The sequence below is a fragment of the Macrotis lagotis genome, chromosome 7 (assembly GCF_037893015.1).
Source record: "Macrotis lagotis isolate mMagLag1 chromosome 7, bilby.v1.9.chrom.fasta, whole genome shotgun sequence".
NCBI lineage: Eukaryota > Metazoa > Chordata > Mammalia > Peramelemorphia > Peramelidae > Macrotis > Macrotis lagotis.
The window spans coordinates 67,172,181-67,193,281 of NC_133664.1; the positions used below are offsets into that span (position 1 = coordinate 67,172,181).

The window sequence follows — 21,101 nt, forward strand, 5'->3', positions numbered from 1 at the left end:
AAAAAAATTTAAAACATTTGGGTCAGGGTAAAGAAATGTATGGTCTTCAAGATATTGTCAATTATTCAAAGGCCAGCCTAGTTAACTATGCAAGAGTAATTATCATCATCAAGCTTGTCATGTAATGATTAATCCTTGGCTTTGGCAACCCACAAAACCAAATGCAAAATGGTGCTCAATCTGGCCTAGTCCTCTTCCACTTTGGCATTGATGGTGACAAGGAGTACTAAGAATTACACAATTTACCAACTATTTACAAGCATTGCTAGCTATTGGTAATCTAAAGGTAAAATTCATGTCTAGTGACCAATGGGTTGAAATACTATAAGAGGAATCTATCATCTTGAGATGCTTCCTAGGATGAAAGAAATTCAATTTCCTTTAGGGAAGGAACTGTTTCCATTTTGGTTTTATATTTGAAGTGTCTGGTCCGTTACAGACATTTAATAAATGCTTATTAATTAATTGAAATCAAAGGACAAGAAGTTGCAGCTAAATGGTAGGATGGCTTACATATTTTTATTGGACAAACTTATAAAAGAGCTATCAAGAGATTTTTGAGTTTTTTCCATGTTTCCAAAGGAAAAAAAAAAAGAAATATTTTGTGTGGTATTTGGTTATCTTGGATGAAAGTGTTCAGGAAAAGCAAATGTAAAAAACCACAATGAAAGAGTTTGTGTGCCAACATTTGTTGCAAAAGATGAAGAGGTAGAGAAATTCTATGAAAATACTCATTAAGACCTGCAACATTAGAGCAACACATTATTTTAGTATTCAGTGGCTTCAATGCACAGGTAATATTAGAGAAGACAGTAAAAAATGTGTTATAAAAGATAGCTCAGGAGTAAGATTTGACATAGTTCAAAGGCATTTAGCTTACAGAGAAACCTCATGTATTTCTATCATGAATAATTTCTTCAAAAGGAGAAGCAAGAGGTAGAGAAAACGGCAAAAAACAATATAAAAGATGAATTGAGTATGGTTAAGCAAATAGGAAATGTCAGGCTACTTATGTAAGCATAATTTAATAAAAAGTTATCTCTCTATAGTCAGGCAATTGGCTTGAAGGCACATATTACAGTCAATACAACATTAGAGTAATCAAAACTGACACACTACAATTAAAGCACTTGACCTATTTAAACATGTAGTTGATAAACAAAAAAATGGAATATGCATAAAAGACAAGACATTCATAGAAACTGGAACTATTTCATAAGGAAGTTTAACTAATGTAAATCAATCAACACAACACGGAGACCAAAAGCACCTAGAAACTGTTTCATCCAGAGAAAAACTTGATCTCCTTGCCAAGCAGCAATTATGACAGCCAAGAGCAACACCCATTTAGGATATAAACTTATTTTCAAAATCATACAGAAAAGGTTGGCAGAAGATGATGAATACTATGTCTCATGAATTTCTAAGAAACAGTAGAGGGGAAAATAAGTTTACAGAAAGCTTGGCAAGATATTCAAACAAGCAAAATAATTCCCTGGGCATTCAAGGATAAAATTAGAAAGAGAACTATGGATGTAAAATGGAAAATATCTGTAAAGACTTTTATAGCAACCTCCCTGGCTCTACCCCATGCTTGGAATTCTTTCTCCTCCTCATTTCTGTCTCCTGGTTTCCTTGACTTCCTAAAGATCCCAGAAAAAAAAAATTACACCTCCAGAAGAGAACTTTCCCTATTCCCTGAATACTAGTGCTTTTCCATTAAAATTACTTCCAATTTATTTTGTCTAAATTTTATCTGTACATAGCTGTATGCATGTTGTCTTCCTTCATTAGACTGTAAACTCCCAGAAAGCAGGGATTATTTTTTTTATTTTTACCACCAGATTTGGACTCTCTGTGCTATAAGAGAAAGGAGAAAAGGCCCTAAGGGAAAGGAAGAAGAAAAGAGCAGATGGTCTGGATCCAGAAAACACATAGGAGGGCCATGTAGAAGGCACAGTTTTGAGGATTTTAGGGATCAAATCTAAAGAATTTGAAAGAAGGATATGAATGGCTTGAGGAAAAAGAGTATTGAACCTTACTGTATCAATTAGAGGATTCTATGGCTACCAGTTCATATGTCTATTTTGCCATATCCATAAAATCTTAATTAAAGTCTTCATGAGCATCAAGGGAAATTTTGATGAAGTAGTGAAAACAACAGGTTTTGACAGCAGGTTCCATTTTATAATCACATAATTAAAAGGTAAGGAAATCCTGAAATCCAACTTGTTTGTTAACCGTAAACTACCAAAAAAAATTTTTTTTGACTGAGCAATAAAGCTGTCTTAAAGGCTCTTTTTCAATGTCATACATCAAATCAATATTCCTTGAAAAACCTAACAAGAACTATTAGTATGTCAATAGCTCTCTGATAATTAATGTTAACCAACATGTTGTTTTTACCACTCAGTAGCTAGAGTAGGAGACCTGGAAAAAGGAAGACCCAAGTTCAAATCTGGCCTCAGACATTTACTTGCTGTGTGACCCTAAGCAAGTCACTCAACCCTGCTTGCCTCATTTTCTTCATGTATAAAATTACTTGGAGAAGGAAATGGCAAACCTACTCTTTGCCAAGGAAATCCCAAATAGGGTCCGGAAAAGTAGGACATAACTGAAAAATGACCAAACAAAGGGGGAAAAACTGTCTTGGAGGATGTACATGCCACAGACAAAATGGAAGAAGGCTCCTTTATAGACACTGAGATCCTCCAGATGCTTCTGATTGCACATAATATTGTAATAATTGCAATCCCCAGAATCTCCAAGAACTCTTAAGAAAGTGAAATTCACAATCATTTGAAAGAGTTCCACCTAGCCTTACAACCTAACTACACAATCGAATGGATGAAGAATGCCTGTTGTCAAAACTATGATAAATGCTTACAAGAGCAATGCAGAGCTGGCCCATCAACACAAAAATCTCAGACAGACTCTGAGCATGGCTGTTGTCCTGGGTCTGAAACTGAACAGGAAGAGAAAGATAGGTCAGACTGCCTTTTTAAAAAATGAAGCCCAAGCTTCATCCTGAAATAAAGATTATTCTTTCAACATGAATATTCCACATCTATATAGATGCTCCACATCTATAAGTCATGAAATTAAATAGATTGGTCTCTCAAAAATTCAAGATGAAGATTGACCACAAAGCATCAGAGAGGTAAAGTGTGAGTAGACTGAATCACATCATCAATATTTAATTTTTTAAGAGAGTCACAGTATAAGAATCTTGTCAGAAGGAGATATAATCAAAAAGGAGATAAACTTGTACAATAAGTGATAAACCAACATACTATTTATATTCACACAATGTTATAGAGGAAAGTCCCAGCCTATTGGGAGGACCCTTAATGGGGGATATATGGGAGACATGAATCTCACAGGGATTATGATATGCATCTCTGAGGGACTGTTCACACTAATGAAATGAAACATCCATCAAAGTATCAAAAACACTGTTTATTAGAATCCAAGAAGCAAATGACATCATGAGATTTTTCAGAGACAAAATCAGAAGCTTTGTCAAAAGGATCCTCCCTGGGGGCAGTTAGGTAGCATACTGAATAGAGCACTGGCCCTGGAGTCAGGAGGACCTGAATTCAAATGTGGCCTCAGACACCTAATAATTGCCTAGCTGTGTTGACCTTGGGCAAGTCACTTAACCCCACTGCCTTAAATTTAAAAAAATAAAAAAAAAAGGATCCTCCTAATATGGCAGAAACAAATGATTAAATGCTATCAATTGCTTAAATTCAAATTTTATTTAAGAGCCCAGGGGAATAGCCTAAAAGTATTTAAGTGGATAAGATTCCAAGGAAATCGGTTTGTAAAACCAAGACTGGTGACTTTACTTAACAGTGAGCTCTAGTTCAATTACATATCTGGCAGTATACCAGATTATGTGGAATATACCCTCCCACCAAAGATGCCAAAGATAAGATGTGTTTGATGAACACTAGACTTGGAGTCAGAACATCTAGATTCTGGTCTTAACTCCACCACAATATTAGTTGTGTGACTGGGAACAAGCCCCTTAAGCAACCTAACCCTGAATTCATTCCCTATTAAATAAGAGATAATATTTATATTATTAGTACCATGAGGTTGCCATGGCAAGAATGTTTTGTAAACTGTGAATGAAAATGTAAAATAAGTACAGCATATGAGATATGTAAGTTTTTAGAACACTCTTCTGCAGTTGTTATATAGTTGTAAAATGTGGAATTGCAACAATCTCCAGAGAATTAAAAATGATAATCACATGGAGAGCAATGGAGAAGCATATAACAATAAGAAGCTTTGAGGAGCATGAATAAAAGATGGCATTATCTCGGCTGGTCATGAGTCAAGAGCAAAGGATGCCAGGCCAAATGCCAGATCTGGAACACTTGAGATACCATGAGAAAGAAAAACAGCCTTCAGCATCTTGGTAGAACCCCTGAGGCAAACTTTTGGGAAGATAGGGGCAAAAGTTGGGCAGCATGGAGTTGCAATCTGCTTTATTGATGGGAATTCCCAAATTAATAGTGTAAAAAGCATTTAAATTCTTGAGTATTTGAGAATAAATGGGTATTAATTTGAATTATTATTATTTATAATCTGGTTTTTGTACTTAATAACTTTATGATTTTAGGGGCTAACCAATGAGCTATTAAGGAGGAAGAACCAGATCAGAGTGGGAAAAAAAAAAACCCAAATCTTCAAATTACATTGGCTAGCAATATCCCTGAATCCTTTTCTTAATTTTTGTTTCACTCAAAAATTTTTTTGGTTAACATAAGACATGAAAATTCCATCTAACTAGGACAGTGGAGGTAAAAATTAATGTGAAAATGCCCATAATTACAAATGTTTATGATTTTCACACTTTAATAGTACTATTACCAAAAAAAGTTGTAATTTTTTTTTTAAATTCATGAAATAGATTTCTATTTGAATTTAAATATATGGTATTTTAGACCAAAGTACCTAAGGGTAAAGCAATTTCATAAACTCTTAAGAGAAAATATAACATAAATAATAAAACAACCTACCTGTTTTGACATATTTTCTTTAAACTTTTCTGATTTTTCTCTTAAAATTGTGACAAGATCTTTATATATTTCACCACGCCTCTCATAGTCAATTTCATCTGCTTTTTTTTCAATGCCCTTAAAGAGAAAACTTTTTATATCATTACCAAATATTTTATTATGTCATTCTATAAATTATACCCTAGAGTGCTGTAACTCTACAGAATTTTTCTTGGGAGACTAGAATTTAAGATTATGACCTCAAGACAGGGTATACCATAGAAGCACTTAGAACCCACAAAGCATGGAAGGGATTCTGGGTAGCTTACTGGGTTGTCTTCTAATGTGAATGGGAACCAGGAGATTTAGCCACTTATGAAACAGAGGCTCTCAAAATCCTCAATTCAGTAAACAATTATGGAAGTTGCTCTGTGCCTTGAACTCTTTGAGGGATTTAACTCTTACAATGTAGAATAAATTATTTTATATCTCATACAGTATGATCTGGAAATCCAGAAACATGTCAATCTTGTTCTGTCAGCCTAGGTCATCACTGGTTTTGAGATTTCCAAAGCACAACATTGACAGACAAACAAATTTGGCAGACTCATACCTGGTTATCCAGATAAAACCTAAGACACAGCTATGTGGAATTACATCATTAGATTATCACTGTCTGGTTATAAAAGCACATTTGTTGGGTTCTCAATCTGGTTCTGCTTTACTTACACCATTTACAAAAACTCCTGCTGTGCTACAAGTCAGGCACATGCTATCACAGTCATGTGGTTTCACGAACAAATAACAAATTTCCCCATGCATCTGTCTCCAAGGTGGGGCCCGACACCCATTTGCAAATTCAAAGTCTGAAAATAATTGTCAATCAAAAAAGAAGCAATTCAGACTAGATTTCTACAAAATTATGACTTTTAAAATAAATCTTATTAATTTTAATTAACTGAATTTTTAAAACCTAAATTTTCACAACCATAATTTTTTTGTGAATTTTCATTATCTTAAGAGAAAAAAAATTCAAATCTGTGGATATCTGAGGTATTTTGAAAATGTAGATTATAAAATTTTCAGAATAAAATAGAAATGAAAATATTTGAACCTGTTGTATAGTCAATAAATTCCAAGACTGTTTGGTCTCCTTTTCCTGAGAAACGCTTGAGCAGATCTACATCATTCTTAACTGCAGCAGGATTTAAATGCATTTTCCTGACATTGACAAAAAAGAAAATGTCCTCAGAAATGATGCTTAAAAAAAGTATATCCTCACATTTTTTAAGACAGGAATATCCTTTTTATAATATGAATTGTTGCTAACATACAACTTATTCCAGAGAAATTAAAGGAATGAATAATGCATTTTGAAAGACTATTTGTAATAATCAACTAAAGGATTAATTACATGTCTTAGATTAATTTTATAAACCTGAACAAAATCTGTATTGTTTTCATATTTTTATTATATTTTAGTAATGTGAAAGTCTTATAACTTTTTTAAAAGCACAGTCATCTAACATTTTCAGAATTAGACAAAAGCAGAAATGATTTAATCATTTTACCAGTGAACTTAATGTGTATAATCAACTGTATTTCTATAGGTTTTATCTTATTCAATAATGTGAAATCATTTTTAAAAAATCATATAAATTTAATTTCATTTTATTTAAATATTTAAGTTAAAAAAAGTCTCAACTTTCTCTTTTGTAAAATTCTAACACTTCTATGTTATAGTTCCCATTTTTTTAACCACTTGAAAAAAACTGGTTTTGGTGAGTCTAAATTTTCTTTACAAAGATTTTTCTCACCCATCCCCCACCCCCGACCAAATCTACTTACGAAGACATATGTTTTAGAATATTATTGAGCAGGTACATGTCCAATTTCTGCAGCAGAAGCGAGATTCTCATTTTAATATTACTTTCACGATTACCATCTTCTTTAATTTTATTTAGGAAATGTGCTGCAGAAAAATCCTCTTCTTCCAATGTACCATATCCTGCTCCCAAAATTTTCACTATAGGGTCTCTATTAGCTGCCAAAACACAAGAACAATATCCTTCTGTTTAGCTCTTAATGTAAAGCTAAACATTAAAATTTCTACTCAGGAAATAGTCTGGACATTCAGTTCAAAGAGGCACAGATATACAGCCAGAAACTACAAAATCATCTAATCCTCTGGTGTCAAACTCTAAGAGAAAAAGAACCTGGACTGCATATTGACTTATTGTTCAGTCACTTTTCAGTCACGTCTGACTGTTCGTGTCCCTTTTTAGGGTATTCTTGGCAGAAATACAGGAGTGGTTTGCCATTTCCTTTTCCAGCTCATTTTGAAGATGGGGAAATTGAGACAAACAGGGTTAAGTGACTTGTCCAGGGTCATACAACCAGTAAAGCATCTGAGGCCAGACTTGCAGCAGATAAGTGGTAGTAGCTAGACCTGGAGTCAGGAAGTGGATAATAAAGGTTTCTAAATGGCAAACATAGGAACTGATGTTTTATCAAGTGAGATAACATATAAAAAGTATTTTGCAAAATGTAGAGCACTATCTAAATTCTAACTGCTAGAGCTACTGTTATAGCTGTCCTCTTCTTCCTTCTCCCTATGGTAACTATTATTACAAACTCTTATTCCAGAGGAAATAGGGAGCCAACCAGGTTGTGGGGAAAGGAAAGCATAGTGGTATGAGCTGTCCTTAGAATAACACCCATTTAGCAACTGTGTGCAGGAATAGACTGTTGAAGAGAGAGACCAAGCAGGAGGTTAATTAGAAATCTAATTATGGATACCACCTTCAAGGCATGCTTGTGTTTCCTTCATCTTTTTATTCCTGGCAAGACCTAACAAGTGGGACAATTGACCAAAGCTCCTGACTTTAATATCAGTTCCAGACAAAAACAGTAGGGGCTGCCCATCTTTCGAATTTTCTTCTGATTGGGCTGTTATTTCACTGGGAAGGAAAAAACAACAAATGAAGCATTAATGTTAAAGTAATTTTACTAATAAAGCTTTCTTAAAAGAACGAAGTTTTAACACATTTGAACAAGCAACTTCTCAAGATTATTTATGGCACAAAGAAAATATGAATACTTACCTTGGAGACCCTCCCCTCCCTATTAAGCAGTTAAGCCTAAGAATTTACTAGTGCTCATCAACAAGAATATATGAACAACACTAGGATGATAAATCTCCCTTTTTTATCTATGTATAGCTACAATGAGTCAGATAAGTACAAGGAAGGAGAAAGCTTTGTTTCTCTTTTGTCTAAGTGTCTTACATATTTGAGAAAAAGGGCAATACTACGAAATCATTCATTATGTGGTCTTTTTTTTTTCTTTGAAGATTTTTCAAAGCACATCAATTAATGGTTAGACAATTCTGGATAGCTCTATCTTTATGGACAAAGTATCTACTGCTAGGAAGGTATGATAAAGCTTGATTTGCAAAGATGGTGGATAGCAAATGGGCTTCTTTATTAACTTGTTTTGAGGGTAGATTTCTCAAAATATAACTTCAGAAATGTAAACTAACGAGAGGGATGAGATTTTTTTAAAAAAATAAAACTAAATATAAACAAAATACTTAATTTATTAAATGCAACATTTTTGTCTTTTATTCACTTTTCCTAGTAAATAAAAAACATGCAGAGAATCCCAAATGGACAAGAAGTCAATTCTTTCCCCAAAGTTTCACTTTCCTGAGAAGAGTATTCTCTTTAGGTATTTTCCAAATCCTAATTTCTCAATTGATTTATCTCAAGGAGAAAACTGTAACTTCTACAAATTTTTTTTGATCATGGACATCAAGAGAGTTTGATCTCTGTTAAGTATCTAAGGGCAGTTGTGCATAAATTTATCAAAATATATGTATATATGATATTGATACAAATATAACATGTATATTTGTATGTGCATGATGTATGTATATTTCAATTTAGATCCTACAAAAATATTCAGAACCTGGTAGAATAAAAAGTATCTCAAATTCTCACAAATTGTTCACTACAAAATGATTTTTTTTTTGCTTATTAATATACATGTTATTTCTCCTCCTACTGGATCAGCATAATATAGTGGATTGAGAGATCACTCTGGAGCTAGAAAGATTTTGAGTTTAAGTCCTGTTTCTGACACATAATGGCTGTAAGACTCTGGGCAAGTCATGTATCCTCTCTCATTGCTCTGGGTCAGTGATGTCAAATTCAAATAGAAATAAGGATTAGTAATCAGTACATAAGGATCCCTGCAAGCTTTATATTGACTTAGTTTTAAAATGTAGTATTATCTATGTTAAATTAATTTTTATTTTACTAAATATTTCCCAATTATATTTTAATGTCTTGCACCTCTTTGCATTGGTAAGGTAAAAGAAATTTCCTCATCCATGAGCTCCGTAAAGGAATAAAATCACAAGTCTATTCTCCAGATCTTATGATTTAGATTTTGTCTCTTGTTTTATATGATAATTTTGATTTTTGTTTTGTTGATAAAAATTGAATTTATAATTTTTAAAATGTGTTTATTAAAGGGGGTAGACTTGTTTTGTAGAAAATGGAACAGAGAAAATTAAATAATAAATGTTTATTAAATTGAATATTTCATTTTTTTATCAACTTACTCTCTCATCATTTGCATTAGGATTTAAGAACAAACAAAAAAGATACAAAGGGCTGTCACAATCTCACTATGTTTAATTATTAGTCCTGCATCATTTTCAAGTTAATGTTTTGAAGGGGGTTATACCTAAAGGCAGCACAATACTGGCATATATTCTTGTTCTGGGCTGAGCCTGATCCCCTGGTGGTTTAGATTTGAGACTGGAGCAAAATGAAATATCTGTAGGTCATTCAACAGCTTAAAAAAAGAGATTTACTTAAACAAAGAAGCAGAAAGACATTCAGCCCAGGAAAGGTGTTGAGGACATCTTCAGCTGATTTAATTGAGGGATGATCCCTGCCCTGGATTATCTGTTACAATATAATCTAATGGCCAAGTCTCAGAACCCTCTCCCCCACCCCCAATTCCCAATTTGTAGTCATAGAAATGGTCTGAACCTTTAGTCCACTGAGTCAACCACATCTCAAAGGTGGTTTCAATATCAATTAAGGAAAAATTAGTCAAATTTACATAAGGGTAAGGATTAGGATATTGCTCCCAAACCAAAGATATTACTCACTAAATGAAGTTATGGGCTTACTTGACAATGTATCCTGATCCAAACTGTGAAGGCTCCAAGGTTGTTTTCCATTGAAGTGGCTCTTTGAAAACAAATTCTGCCTCTTCTGAATGCTGAACACTGAAGGACTCCACAAAGCTGACAATGTCCTTTAGAAGGGCTTCATTTAAAGGGGTAAACTCCAAGGTACCAGCTCCAAATCCAGCAGCTGTCCATTGAGCTGCTTTGGTTAAGGCCACCCCCATGCAATCAGGTGATGGGAAGACTTGAACCTTAACAATAAACTACAACAAAGAATTAGAAAGAGTATGTTATGAGGGCCTGTCTGCCTACAGGATTCCTTTATTTAATTTACAAAGAAAGAAGAAAAACAACCCACTATCCTCACCACTAGCCCAGTCTTCCATTCTGTTTCTCTCTTTTTTTTTTTTCTTTTAGGTTTTTCCAAGGCAATGGGGCTAAGTGGCTTGCCCAAGGCCACACGGCTAGGTAATTATTAAGTGTCTTGAGACTGGATTTGCACCCAGGTACTCCTGACTCCAGGGCCGGTGCTTTATCCACTGCACCACCTAGCTGCCCCCCCCCATTCTGTTTCTCAACAAGACTTAATAATAAACAACAATTCATTTGTGAATGAAGGTTCTTTTTACCACTCTTTGAGGAAGGCAATAAAAAATTTGCTAAGGTCCCTTCTAAGTTTGAAATTCTATAAAGACAAGGTGGGAAACAAAGCAGCTATGGCATAGATAACCACTGACTAACATGTGAAACACTTTCTAATTTTTTTCTGCATCAGGAAGGGTTATAGATCTATGATTTCATTAGGATGAGGGAATTTACAGTGTGGCAATGCACTCCACCAATACAGATCAGCAACTCAATTGTAACTTTGAGTCTTATAATAAAGAGTAAACTGAAGTTTAGGGATAGATTCCAAAGGGTCTGCAAACTCAAATGATTAAAAACAAATCTTTGTTTTCACTAGCCTTTAACTAAAAGTTAGTTATTTTCTTCAATCATGAATGTAGTAAATGGACAAGTCCATCAGCTTCACCAAACTGTCAAGAGTTCATGACACCCATAAATGGGGGTTGTCATGGACCTCTTAAATACTTACCTAGAACCCTAAGTAGTTAAGTGATCTGCCCAGGGTCAGAGATGAAACTTGAACCTCTGGTCTTCTTGGCTCCAAGGTCAGCTCTCTATCCACTAGACCACAATGCCTCTAATTTCATGCCACTCTAAAATTAATAATTTTCTTATTCCTTTCCCCTGGATCCTAAAGCCAAGCCTAAGAGGTGTAACTTCAATACTGAATGAAAAGATCTAAAGACGGCTGCTTCATTGGAGCTATTAGAAGTAGAGACTCTTCATTAGGAATTGGGTCATCACATCCAAAATGAAATAGTAGGTTGAGTAATTATGCTGTTGTAGAGAGTCTTTTAACTCTGTAAGAATTCTCTTCCTTATTAGCACTTCTATTAAAAAAAATGGTGCAATGATGACTGACATTGACTTGATTTAATGGAAATAAAGTTCAGACCAGTTGTTTTTCTTCTAATTTCCCTGAAAATCAGTGATTTTAGAAGTAATTTATTAAAGGAAGCTAACACTGCTGCTGCTGCAGCTGCTGCTTCTACTACTACTACTACCACTACTAGCTAGCATTTATATGGTAGCTTACTTACCCTTTTAATTAACACAATAACCCAGAGATAAATGCTATTATCTCCATTTTAGTTGAGGGGAAAAACTGAGGCTGAGGTTAAAGTGACTTGCCCAGCTAGTGGCTGAGACTTTGACTGTTCCCAGGTCTTCCTGATTCCAGGTCCAGTTGTCTAGTAAATATAACATTTTATTCCACAAGGAGTAGTCCTTATTCAAATGATAAAACAGAGTTCACTTAAGAGACTACTTGGAAAATCTAATAAAAATGAAAGCTTTAAAAACCTGAATAATCCAGAATGGTTGTAAAGGAAATCTGTCATTCAAAGGATAACTTTATGATCCTCTGCTTCATTTTGGTTAAACAGCTAATTTAAAATAAGGAACCTTAAAGAGGTATTAGAAATGAATCAGGGGCGGCTAGGTGGTGTAGTGGATAAAGCACCGGCCCTGGAGTCAGGAGTACCTGGGTTCAAATCCGGTCTCAGACACTTAATAATTACCTAGCTGTGTGGCCTTGGGCAAGCTGCTTAACCCCGTTTGCCTAAAACCTTAAAAAAAAAAAAAAAGAATCAGAATTCTTGGGGTGGCTAGGAGGCGAAGTAAATAGAGCACCAGCTCTGGAGTCAGGAGGACCTGAGTTCAAATCCAGCCTCAGACACTTAATAATTACCTAGCTGTGTGGCCCTGGGCAAGCCACTTAACCCCATTGCCTTGCAAAAAAACACTAACTAAAAAAAAGGAATCAGAATTCTAAATATAGGGCAGAAAATTGTGGACATTAATTTCTAAATTCTGTTCTGATTAACCAATCTGCTGTGTTGATTTAAAACAGTGGAGAGAGCAATGGCCTTGAGGACAGGAGGCCAGGAGTTCAAATCCAGCCTCAGACTCTTATCTGGCCACTGGACCCAGCACAACGCCACCCCCCCCCCCCCCCCCTCAAATCCAATTCATGTGTCTGCCATGGCATCACTCCCCTGATGTCATGGTCTTTCTAGGACAAACATCAAATATTTGTTTCTTCAAACCACTAGATGGCAAAATGGATAGAGCACTAAATCTGGAGACTCGGGTTCGAATTTAGGGTCCTGAGAATCAAGAGGAATAAAAAAAAAAGACACCTCCCCAAGTTTAGCTTCAGGGACTTGTTAGCTGCGTGACCCTGGCAAAGTGTTCAAGTTCTGTCTGCCTTGGTTTCTTCATCTGTAAAATGAGGACGATCCTAACAGGAACGTGCCTCAAATCTGTCCCGAGGATACATTGTATCCTTTGTGACTCCTGAACGCTATTACTATCACTAAGCAAAATGGGGGGGTAACAATGAACCAAGAGCTCACAGAAGAACTCCAAAACTGGGCAAAAATCAAGAGTTCACTTCTCCCAAAATTCCTGGGAGATTTCATAAGCAAAACAATCACCTAGGAAATACCTGACTTCTAGCTTAAAAAAATTAGAATTAAACTTTAAAAAAGCAATTAAAACCAGCAATCTGTGAGTGAAATGATGGTGATTGTTTTGCTCTTCCAAAAATTAAAAAAGTTAAAAGTACAATTAAAGATGAATTCTAAAAGGTGGTGGTTTGCGTCAGGTCTGAGCGCGCGTGCGCGGCTCGGCCCCCGCCTCCTGGCTCGGCGGGCCTCGGGGCGCCTGCGCCGCCCCAGGCCGGGGCGCGGGGGGCGGGGCGGGCGGCGCGGGGAGCCCCAGCCCCCCGGCTCCGGCCCGGGCCCCCCGGCGCCCCCTCTGACTCACCGGGGTCCGGGCCGCAGCAGCCGCGGGTCCGCCCGCGCCGTCCCCGGGGGCCTGCACGCCCCAGCTCCGGCAGCCGCTGCTCCGCCTCCTCCGCCCGCGGCCGCGGTTGCTAAGTCGCGGGAGAAACACCGCGGCGCGCGCTGCTAGGAGACCCCGCCCGCCGCGGGGGCGCCGGGGGAGGGGCGAGACTCCCGGAGCGCGGCCCGGCCCGGCCTCCCCGAGCGCGGCCCGGACCGGCCTCCCGGAGCGCGGCCCGGCCCCCCGGAGCGCGGCCCGGCCCGGCCTCCCCGAGCGCGGCCCGGACCGGCCTCCCCGAGCGCGGCCCGGACCGGCCTCCCGGAGCGCGGCCCCGGACCGGCCCTCCCCGAGCGCGGCCCCGGGACCGGCCTCCCCGAGCGCGGCCCGGCCCGGCCTCCCGGAGCGCGGGCCCGCACTGATAAGCGGCCCCGGTCGCCGCGGGCACCATGCCAGACGGACGGGCCCGGGGGAGCGGACTGCGGGCCCGCGCCGCGCCATGCGGCCACCCCCCGGCCCCCTGACTTGTCCCTCCCGCACCGCGCGGCCGCGCTGCGGGCGGCTGCTGTCAGTCATCCGGCCGCCACAGCCCTTGGGGGGACATGTCAATCAAGCGGCCGCATCCCGGCCGCTGGCTTGGTAAACCCTTCATTTTGCTTAAAGAAAGGCCGTAGGGGCGGCCAGGTGGTGCAGGAGAGCCTGAGTTCCAATCCGACCTCAGATACTTCATAATTCCCTAGCTGTGTGGCCTTGGGCAGGCCGCTTAACCCCATTGCCTTGCAAATAAATAAAAGGTCATAAAACAGCATTACTTGCACATAAAATACCCTGCATTTCTTTTCATCTTGCCATGAGCCAGGAAAAAACAAGTCTTTTTTTTTAACTCTAGTCCATTTTCCCCTCTTCAGAAATTCCACAGTTACAAGATGATAGGAATCCATATCTAGCCACCAACCTTACAACTCCAATTAAAACCAGAGCTGGATTAAATTAATTTCCCCCCCCCCCCCCCCACCCCCCGCAATTTGTGTCAGGTTTTTATTGATTTTTTGCTGTCACTAAACAGGGCAGGAAGATGGTGGTACAGGGTCGCCAGGTTGTCACTCCTCGGCCCACTGGGAAGGAATAGCCTTGACCTAGAAGCTATGACCAACTGTTCACTACGGGTGACTTCTGCTAAAGCAGTGGGGCGTTTCTGCACCGGGGGCTTCACATGAGTGAAGGCTGTGGTCTTACCATGTCAACTTCAGAGCCCACAGAACTGTAGGTCCTTGCCCCCCCATGTCCTCCCTCTGATTAAAGCCTACATTGTGGCACCATCAGCAATTGCCTTGCCCCTGGGTCCCCTCATCACAAAGTTAGGATGCTAAGGAAAAACTTAAGTGTGGTTCTTTCCTTGTCAAAGAAGACCAAAATGATGTCACTATGTTAGCCACAAGTTACAGTGTCCACTATGATTGATCAGATCAATTCCAACTCAGAAGGCTCTACCACAGGTTAGGCAGGATATAGTCCATGTGAACACCTGGCGTGGTTTCTTTAAACTTGATTTCTTGGTAAGTACTCGACCCTAAAGGTAAATTTTCCAACCTGGGAAGATTTGGGTGAGGCAAGAGGGTTGAATAGACTCAAGTCTATAAAATGAATTTTCACCATCGCCCTCCTCTTTCATTAAACACATTAAACATTTTATCTTTCCAAAAGGTATATAAATATATATGTATATATAAATACCAAAAAGTATATATATATATGTGTGTATATATATATATATATGCTTCATGCAGCCACAATAATCAGATTGAAACAATCACATAGTTATTTTAGACCCAGTAATAGATTATTTAGATCTCCCAAAGGTTGACCTCAGTTGATTATAATTTGATTGTTAATGCCCCTGAAAACTAAATGAACTGACCTAAAGTCAAATTCTAACAGTGAATAATTTTAATTCATTAAGGGAAGCTGAAAAGGGGCTAAGGTAGAGATAAAGGGTCTTGGTAGAAAAGTACCATCTAGAAGAAGAAAAGATTCAATTGTGACACCACTTTAAACAAAAGAAACCAGGCAGTCAGAGAGGCCATAGGAGGTTGTCTGATGTGAGTAGTGCCAGAATGGAAAAGGTAAGTTCACTTGTCCAGGGGGCAGGTTTGGGTTCTGTTTAATGAAAAACTTGCTGATAACAATTATTAGATATCTAAAAGTGAAATGGATTGCTCTTTTGTGGAGGTCTTCAAGCAGAGTTCAGATTGTTGTAGAAGGCATTTCTGCTCAAGTATAGGCACATGGCCCAGTAATGATAGGTCAACCAACAATCACAACTTTATGCTAGGTACTGATATGTAAAGACACCAATGAAAAGGCTTTGTGCTAAAAGTGCTTACATTTTATTTGAAGTGGGACAGAGGAAGAAAAAAGAGACAGAAAATTAAATACAAAATTCATATCCAGGAATTTGGGAAAGAAAGGTTATTAAGAACTTTACAGATTTGGATGGCCTTTGTGCAGAAGGCATCACAGGAGTCCTTGCAAAACCTGAAGAGTATCAAATAGGACAATGTGGTCACCAATGCCAGAAAATCAGATTAGCAAAAAGATGACAAAAACCAGAAATGATCATCCATGAAGGGTCACACAAATGTTCTGGGGATCACTGGGGAAACCAAGTTAGAATTCTAAAGAAAAAGTCATTAAACTGTATATGCCCTTTTACCTATCAATACTAATCTGGCATTATTTCTAAAGTTTGGATCTGATCATGTCACTTGCCCACAGAAAACTTTCCAGTGGTTTCCTCTTATCTCAGATAAAATAGAAACTCTCTGACTTCTAAAACCCTTCACTGTTTTCTACCTATCTTTCCAGGCCAATTTAATTTCATGCAAAGCTAGTTTTCAACAATCATTTTTGGTAAGATTTTGAGTTTCACATTTTTCTTCCCTCACTCTGACAGAGAGCAATCTAATATATGTATAACTATTTTAAACATGTGAAAGAAGAATCAGAACAAAAAGGGGAGGGAAAGCATGAGAGGAGAAAAACATAAACCATGCTTTGGTCTGCAGTCAGATGCCATAGTTCCTTCTCCGGATATGGAGTCCTTTAGAATTGTCTTTGATTATTGTAGAAGTTGAAAATCTCACTATGCTGTTCTTAATGTATTTACAATGTTCTGCTCATTTCACTAAGCATCAGTTCTTACATATCTTTCCAGGCTTTTCAGAAGTCCTGCCCCTCATAATTTCTTACAAAACAATAATACTCCATAACAGTCATATATTATAATTTGTTCAGCCATTCCCCAATTGATGAGTATCCCCTCAATTTCCTATTCTTTGCCAAGGGGCTACTATGAATATTTTTGTACCTGTGAGTTTTTTTTATCCTTTTTCATGATCTCTTTGGGATATAATGGTGTTGCTGCATCAAGGGATATACACATTTTTATAGCCTTTAGAGCATAGTTCCAATTTGTTCTCCAGAAAAGTTGAATCAGATCACAACTCTACCAATAATGCATTAGTGTCCCAGTTTTCTCACATCCCCTCCAAAATGTATTATTTTCCTTTTTTTTTTGTAATATTGGCCAATCTGAGAGATGTGTGTTGTTTTAATTTGCATTTCTCTAATCCATAATGGTTTAGAGCATTTTATATGATTGTAGATAGCTATAATATGACTACAGATAGTTTTAAGTTAAAACTGTCTATAGTCTTGAAAAAATAGTCTAAATCACTGCCTGATTATATCCTTTATCAATCTATCAGTTAGTGAATGACTTGTATTCTTATAAATTTGACTCATTTCTCTATATTTTAGAAATACTAATTGTAAAACTTATTTCCCAAATCACTACATTCCTTTTAATCTTCCTTGCATTGGTTTTATTTGTGCAAAATTTTTTAATTTAATATAATCAAAATTATCCATTTTTCATTTCATAATGTTCATAAACTTCTTCCCTTTCCATAGATCTGACAAACTATTCCTTGTTCCCCAACCTGGATTACAATATCACTTTTTATGTCTAAATCCTGTACCCATTTCTACCTTGTCTTCATATAGGGTGTGAACTTGGTCTATGCCTAATTTCTGCCATGCTCTTTTCCAGTTTTCCCAGCATTTTTTTTAAAAGAGTGAGTTCTTGGGCAGCTAGGTGGCACAGTGCATAAAGCACCAGCCCTGGAATCAGAAGTACCTGGGTTCAAATCCAATCTCAGACACTTAATAATTACCTAGCTGTGTGGCCTTGGGCAATCCACTTAACCCCATTTGCCTTGCAAAAAAACCTAAAAAGAGTGAGTTCTTATCCCAGAAGCTGGAGTCTTTGGGGTTATCAAACAGTAAATTACTATAGTCATTTACTACTGTTTCTTTTGTACCTAATCTATTCTACTGATCCACCAGTTTATTTCTTAGTCAGAATCAATCAGTTTTGATGACTGCTGCTTTGTAATGTAACTTTAGATCTGGTATGGATAAGACATCTTCCTTTGTATTTTTATCTTTAATTCGATAATCTTGACCTTTTGTTCCTCCTGAATTTTGCTACTATTTTTCCTAGTTCAATAAAATAAATTTTTTGGTAGTTTGATTGTTATGGCACTGAATAAGTAATTTAATTTAAGTAGAAATGTCATTTTTATTATATCAGCTCAGCCTACCCATGAGTAATTGACATTTGTCCAATTATTTAGATCTGATTTTATTTGTATGAGAAGTATTTTGTGATTGTTTTCATAGAGTTTCTGAGTTTGTCTTGGCAGGTTAATTTCCAAGTAGTTTATGTTATCTACAGTTGCTTTAAATGGAATTTCTCTTTCTATCTTTTGCTGCTGGTAATTTATTGGTAATATATATTGGTAATATATTGAAATACTGATGATTTATGTGGATTTATTTTATATCTTGCAACTTTGATAATTTTTCATTGTTTCAAGTAGTTTTTAATTGATTTTCTAGAATTCTCTAAGTATACAATCATATCATCTTTAAAGAATGAGTTTTGTTTCTTCATTACCTATTCTAATTTCTTCAATTCCTTTTTCTTCTCTTATAGCTAAAGCTAAGATTTCTAATACAATATTGAATAATGGGGGTGATAACAGGCATCCTTGTTTCACCCCTGATATTATCGAAAATGCTTCTAACAAATCCCCATTACATATAATGCTTGTTGATGATTTTAGATTTTACCTATCATTTTAAGGAAAACTCCATTTATTCCAATGCTCTCTAGTGTTTTTATTAGGAATGGTCAAAGACTTTTTCAGTATCTTTGTATGATTCCTATTAGTTATCTTATTATTATGATCAATTATGCTGATAGTTTTCCTAATATTGAACCAACCCTGTATTTGTGGTATAAATCCTACCTATGTAGCAAGTGATAACTTGCTATAATTGATTTGCTAATATTTTATATAAGATTTTTGCATCATATTCATTAGGGAAATTGGTCTATAATTTTCTTTCTCTGTTTTGACTCTTCCTAGTTTAGGTATCAGTACCATATTGATGTCATAAAAGGAATTTGGCAGAATTCCTTCACTTATTTTTTCATTTAGTTTATATAGAATTGGAATTGATTGTTCTTTACATGTCAGGTAGAATTCACTTGTGAATCCATCTGACCCTGGAGTGTTTTTCTTAATGATTTCATGGATGGCTTGTTCAATATCTTTTTCTGAAATGGGTTTAAGTATTTAATTTCCTCTTCTGTTATTCTGGACAATTTAATTTTTTTTGTAAATATTCCTCCATTTCACTTAGATTGTCAGATTTATTGGAAGACAGTTGGGCAAAATAGCTCCAAACTATTTAATTTCATCCTTATTTGTGGTTTAATTCACTTTTTTCATTTTTTGATACTGGAAATTTGGTTGGTTTTCTTCTTTCTTTTTTTTTAAGCACATTAACCAAATGTTTATCTTTTTTATTGTTTTTTTTTTCAGAAAACCAACTCTTGGTTTTGTTTTATTAGTTCAATAGTTTTTTTTAACCTTCAATTTTATTAATCTCGTCTTTGATTTTCAGAATTTCTAATTTGATATTTAATTGGGGATTTTTTATTTGATTTTTTTAGCTTATTTAGTTGAATGCCAAATTCATTGAGTTTCTCTTTTGTCTATTTTATTCATGTAAAAATTTAGAGATATAAAATATTCTCAAATAATGGTTTTGACTGAATCCCATAAGTTTTGGTATGTCATCTCATTATTGTCATTGTCTTGGGCAAAATTATTTATTTTTGCTATAATTTGTTGTTTTATGCACTTATTCTTTAAAATGGGGTAGTTTAGTTTCCAATTAATTTTTAGTTTATCTTTTCATGACCCTTTATTACACATGGTTTTTATTGCACCATGATCTGAAAATGATACATATAATATTTCAGCCTTTCTGCATTTGTTTATGATATTTTAATGCCATAATAAAAGATCAGTTTTGTGTACTGCTGAGAATATGGTATATTTCTTTCTATCTCCAGTCATTTCCAACTTTTCTAAAATTCTATTAAATTTTTTTTTTACTTACCTCTTGGTTTTTGGTTTGGTTTTGGGGGGGTTTTTTGGTGGTTAGATTTGTCTAATTTTGAGAGAATGAGGTTGAGGTCCCCACCAGTATAGTTATGCTGCCTGTGTCTCTGTAACTCATTTAACTTCTCTAAGAATCTGGATGCTATAGCATTTGATGCATATATGTTTAATATTGAAAGTACTTCATTATCAATGGTACCTTTTCAGAAGATGTGGTTTCCTTCCTTATCCCTTTGAATGAGATATAGTTTTGCTTTTGCTTTATGTGAGATTAGGTTTTCTACTTTTTCCCCTTCACCTGAAGTATAATACTTTCTGCACTAACCTCTTACCTTTTTTCTGTGTCTCTCTTTACTTCAAATATGTTTCTTATAAACAACATATTATAGTATTTTGGTCTTTAATGCACTTTGCTATTTCTATTTTATGGAAGAGTTAGTTCATCCTATTCACATTAAGAGTTTTAATTACTAACTCTTTATTACTCTCCATCTTATCTCCCCTCCATTTGTCCTTTTCTTTCCCCTTTTACTCTATTTCTCCTCACCAGTGTTTTGCTTCTTGAACCTCCCTCAGTCTGCTCCCCATCTATCGGATCTCCCTCCCTTTTCTTTCCCCTTTCCCCTTTTACTTTACCCCTCCATCCTTCCCTCCCATCTATCACTCCCCCCTCCCCCCTCCTAATGCCTGAAAGTTAAGATAAATTTCTAAACCCAAATGAGTGTATATGTCATTCCCTCTTTGAGCCAAATTCAATGAAAGTAAAAAGAATTTTACCCTCTCCATTTTTCCCCTCTACTGTAATAAATCCTTTGCACTTCTTAATGCGATGTAATTTACCCCATTCTGCCTCCCCCTTCCTCCCATCCCAGTACAGTTCCTTTTTTTGAAAATATTTTAATTATTTTTAAAGCATTCCATAAAAGTAAACTT

The 21,101-nt window shown here is 36.6% G+C and overlaps 1 protein-coding gene across 2 annotated transcripts in view; it reads right to left on the minus strand.

Annotated features, from left to right (window-relative positions):
* ODAD2 (outer dynein arm docking complex subunit 2) overlaps positions 1-13,728 on the minus strand; it is a 202,334-nt gene extending 188,606 nt beyond the window's left edge. The window contains exons 1-7 of one of the 2 annotated variants that reach the window (XM_074193049.1): positions 13,615-13,728; positions 10,219-10,481; positions 7,815-7,972; positions 6,861-7,056; positions 6,127-6,233; positions 5,742-5,878; positions 5,034-5,150 (exon numbers count right to left, since the gene is read on the minus strand). In XM_074193049.1, coding sequence (XP_074049150.1) covers positions 5,034-5,150; positions 5,742-5,878; positions 6,127-6,233; positions 6,861-7,056; positions 7,815-7,972; positions 10,219-10,442 — 939 coding nt within the window. In that variant the 5' untranslated portion in view covers positions 10,443-10,481; positions 13,615-13,728. Of the gene's footprint in view, positions 1-5,033; positions 5,151-5,741; positions 5,879-6,126; positions 6,234-6,860; positions 7,057-7,814; positions 7,973-10,218; positions 10,482-13,614 lie in introns of those variants that run through there. The other variant, XM_074193050.1, reaches the window with a different exon arrangement.
* Positions 13,729-21,101: the final 7,373 nt, after the last annotated feature.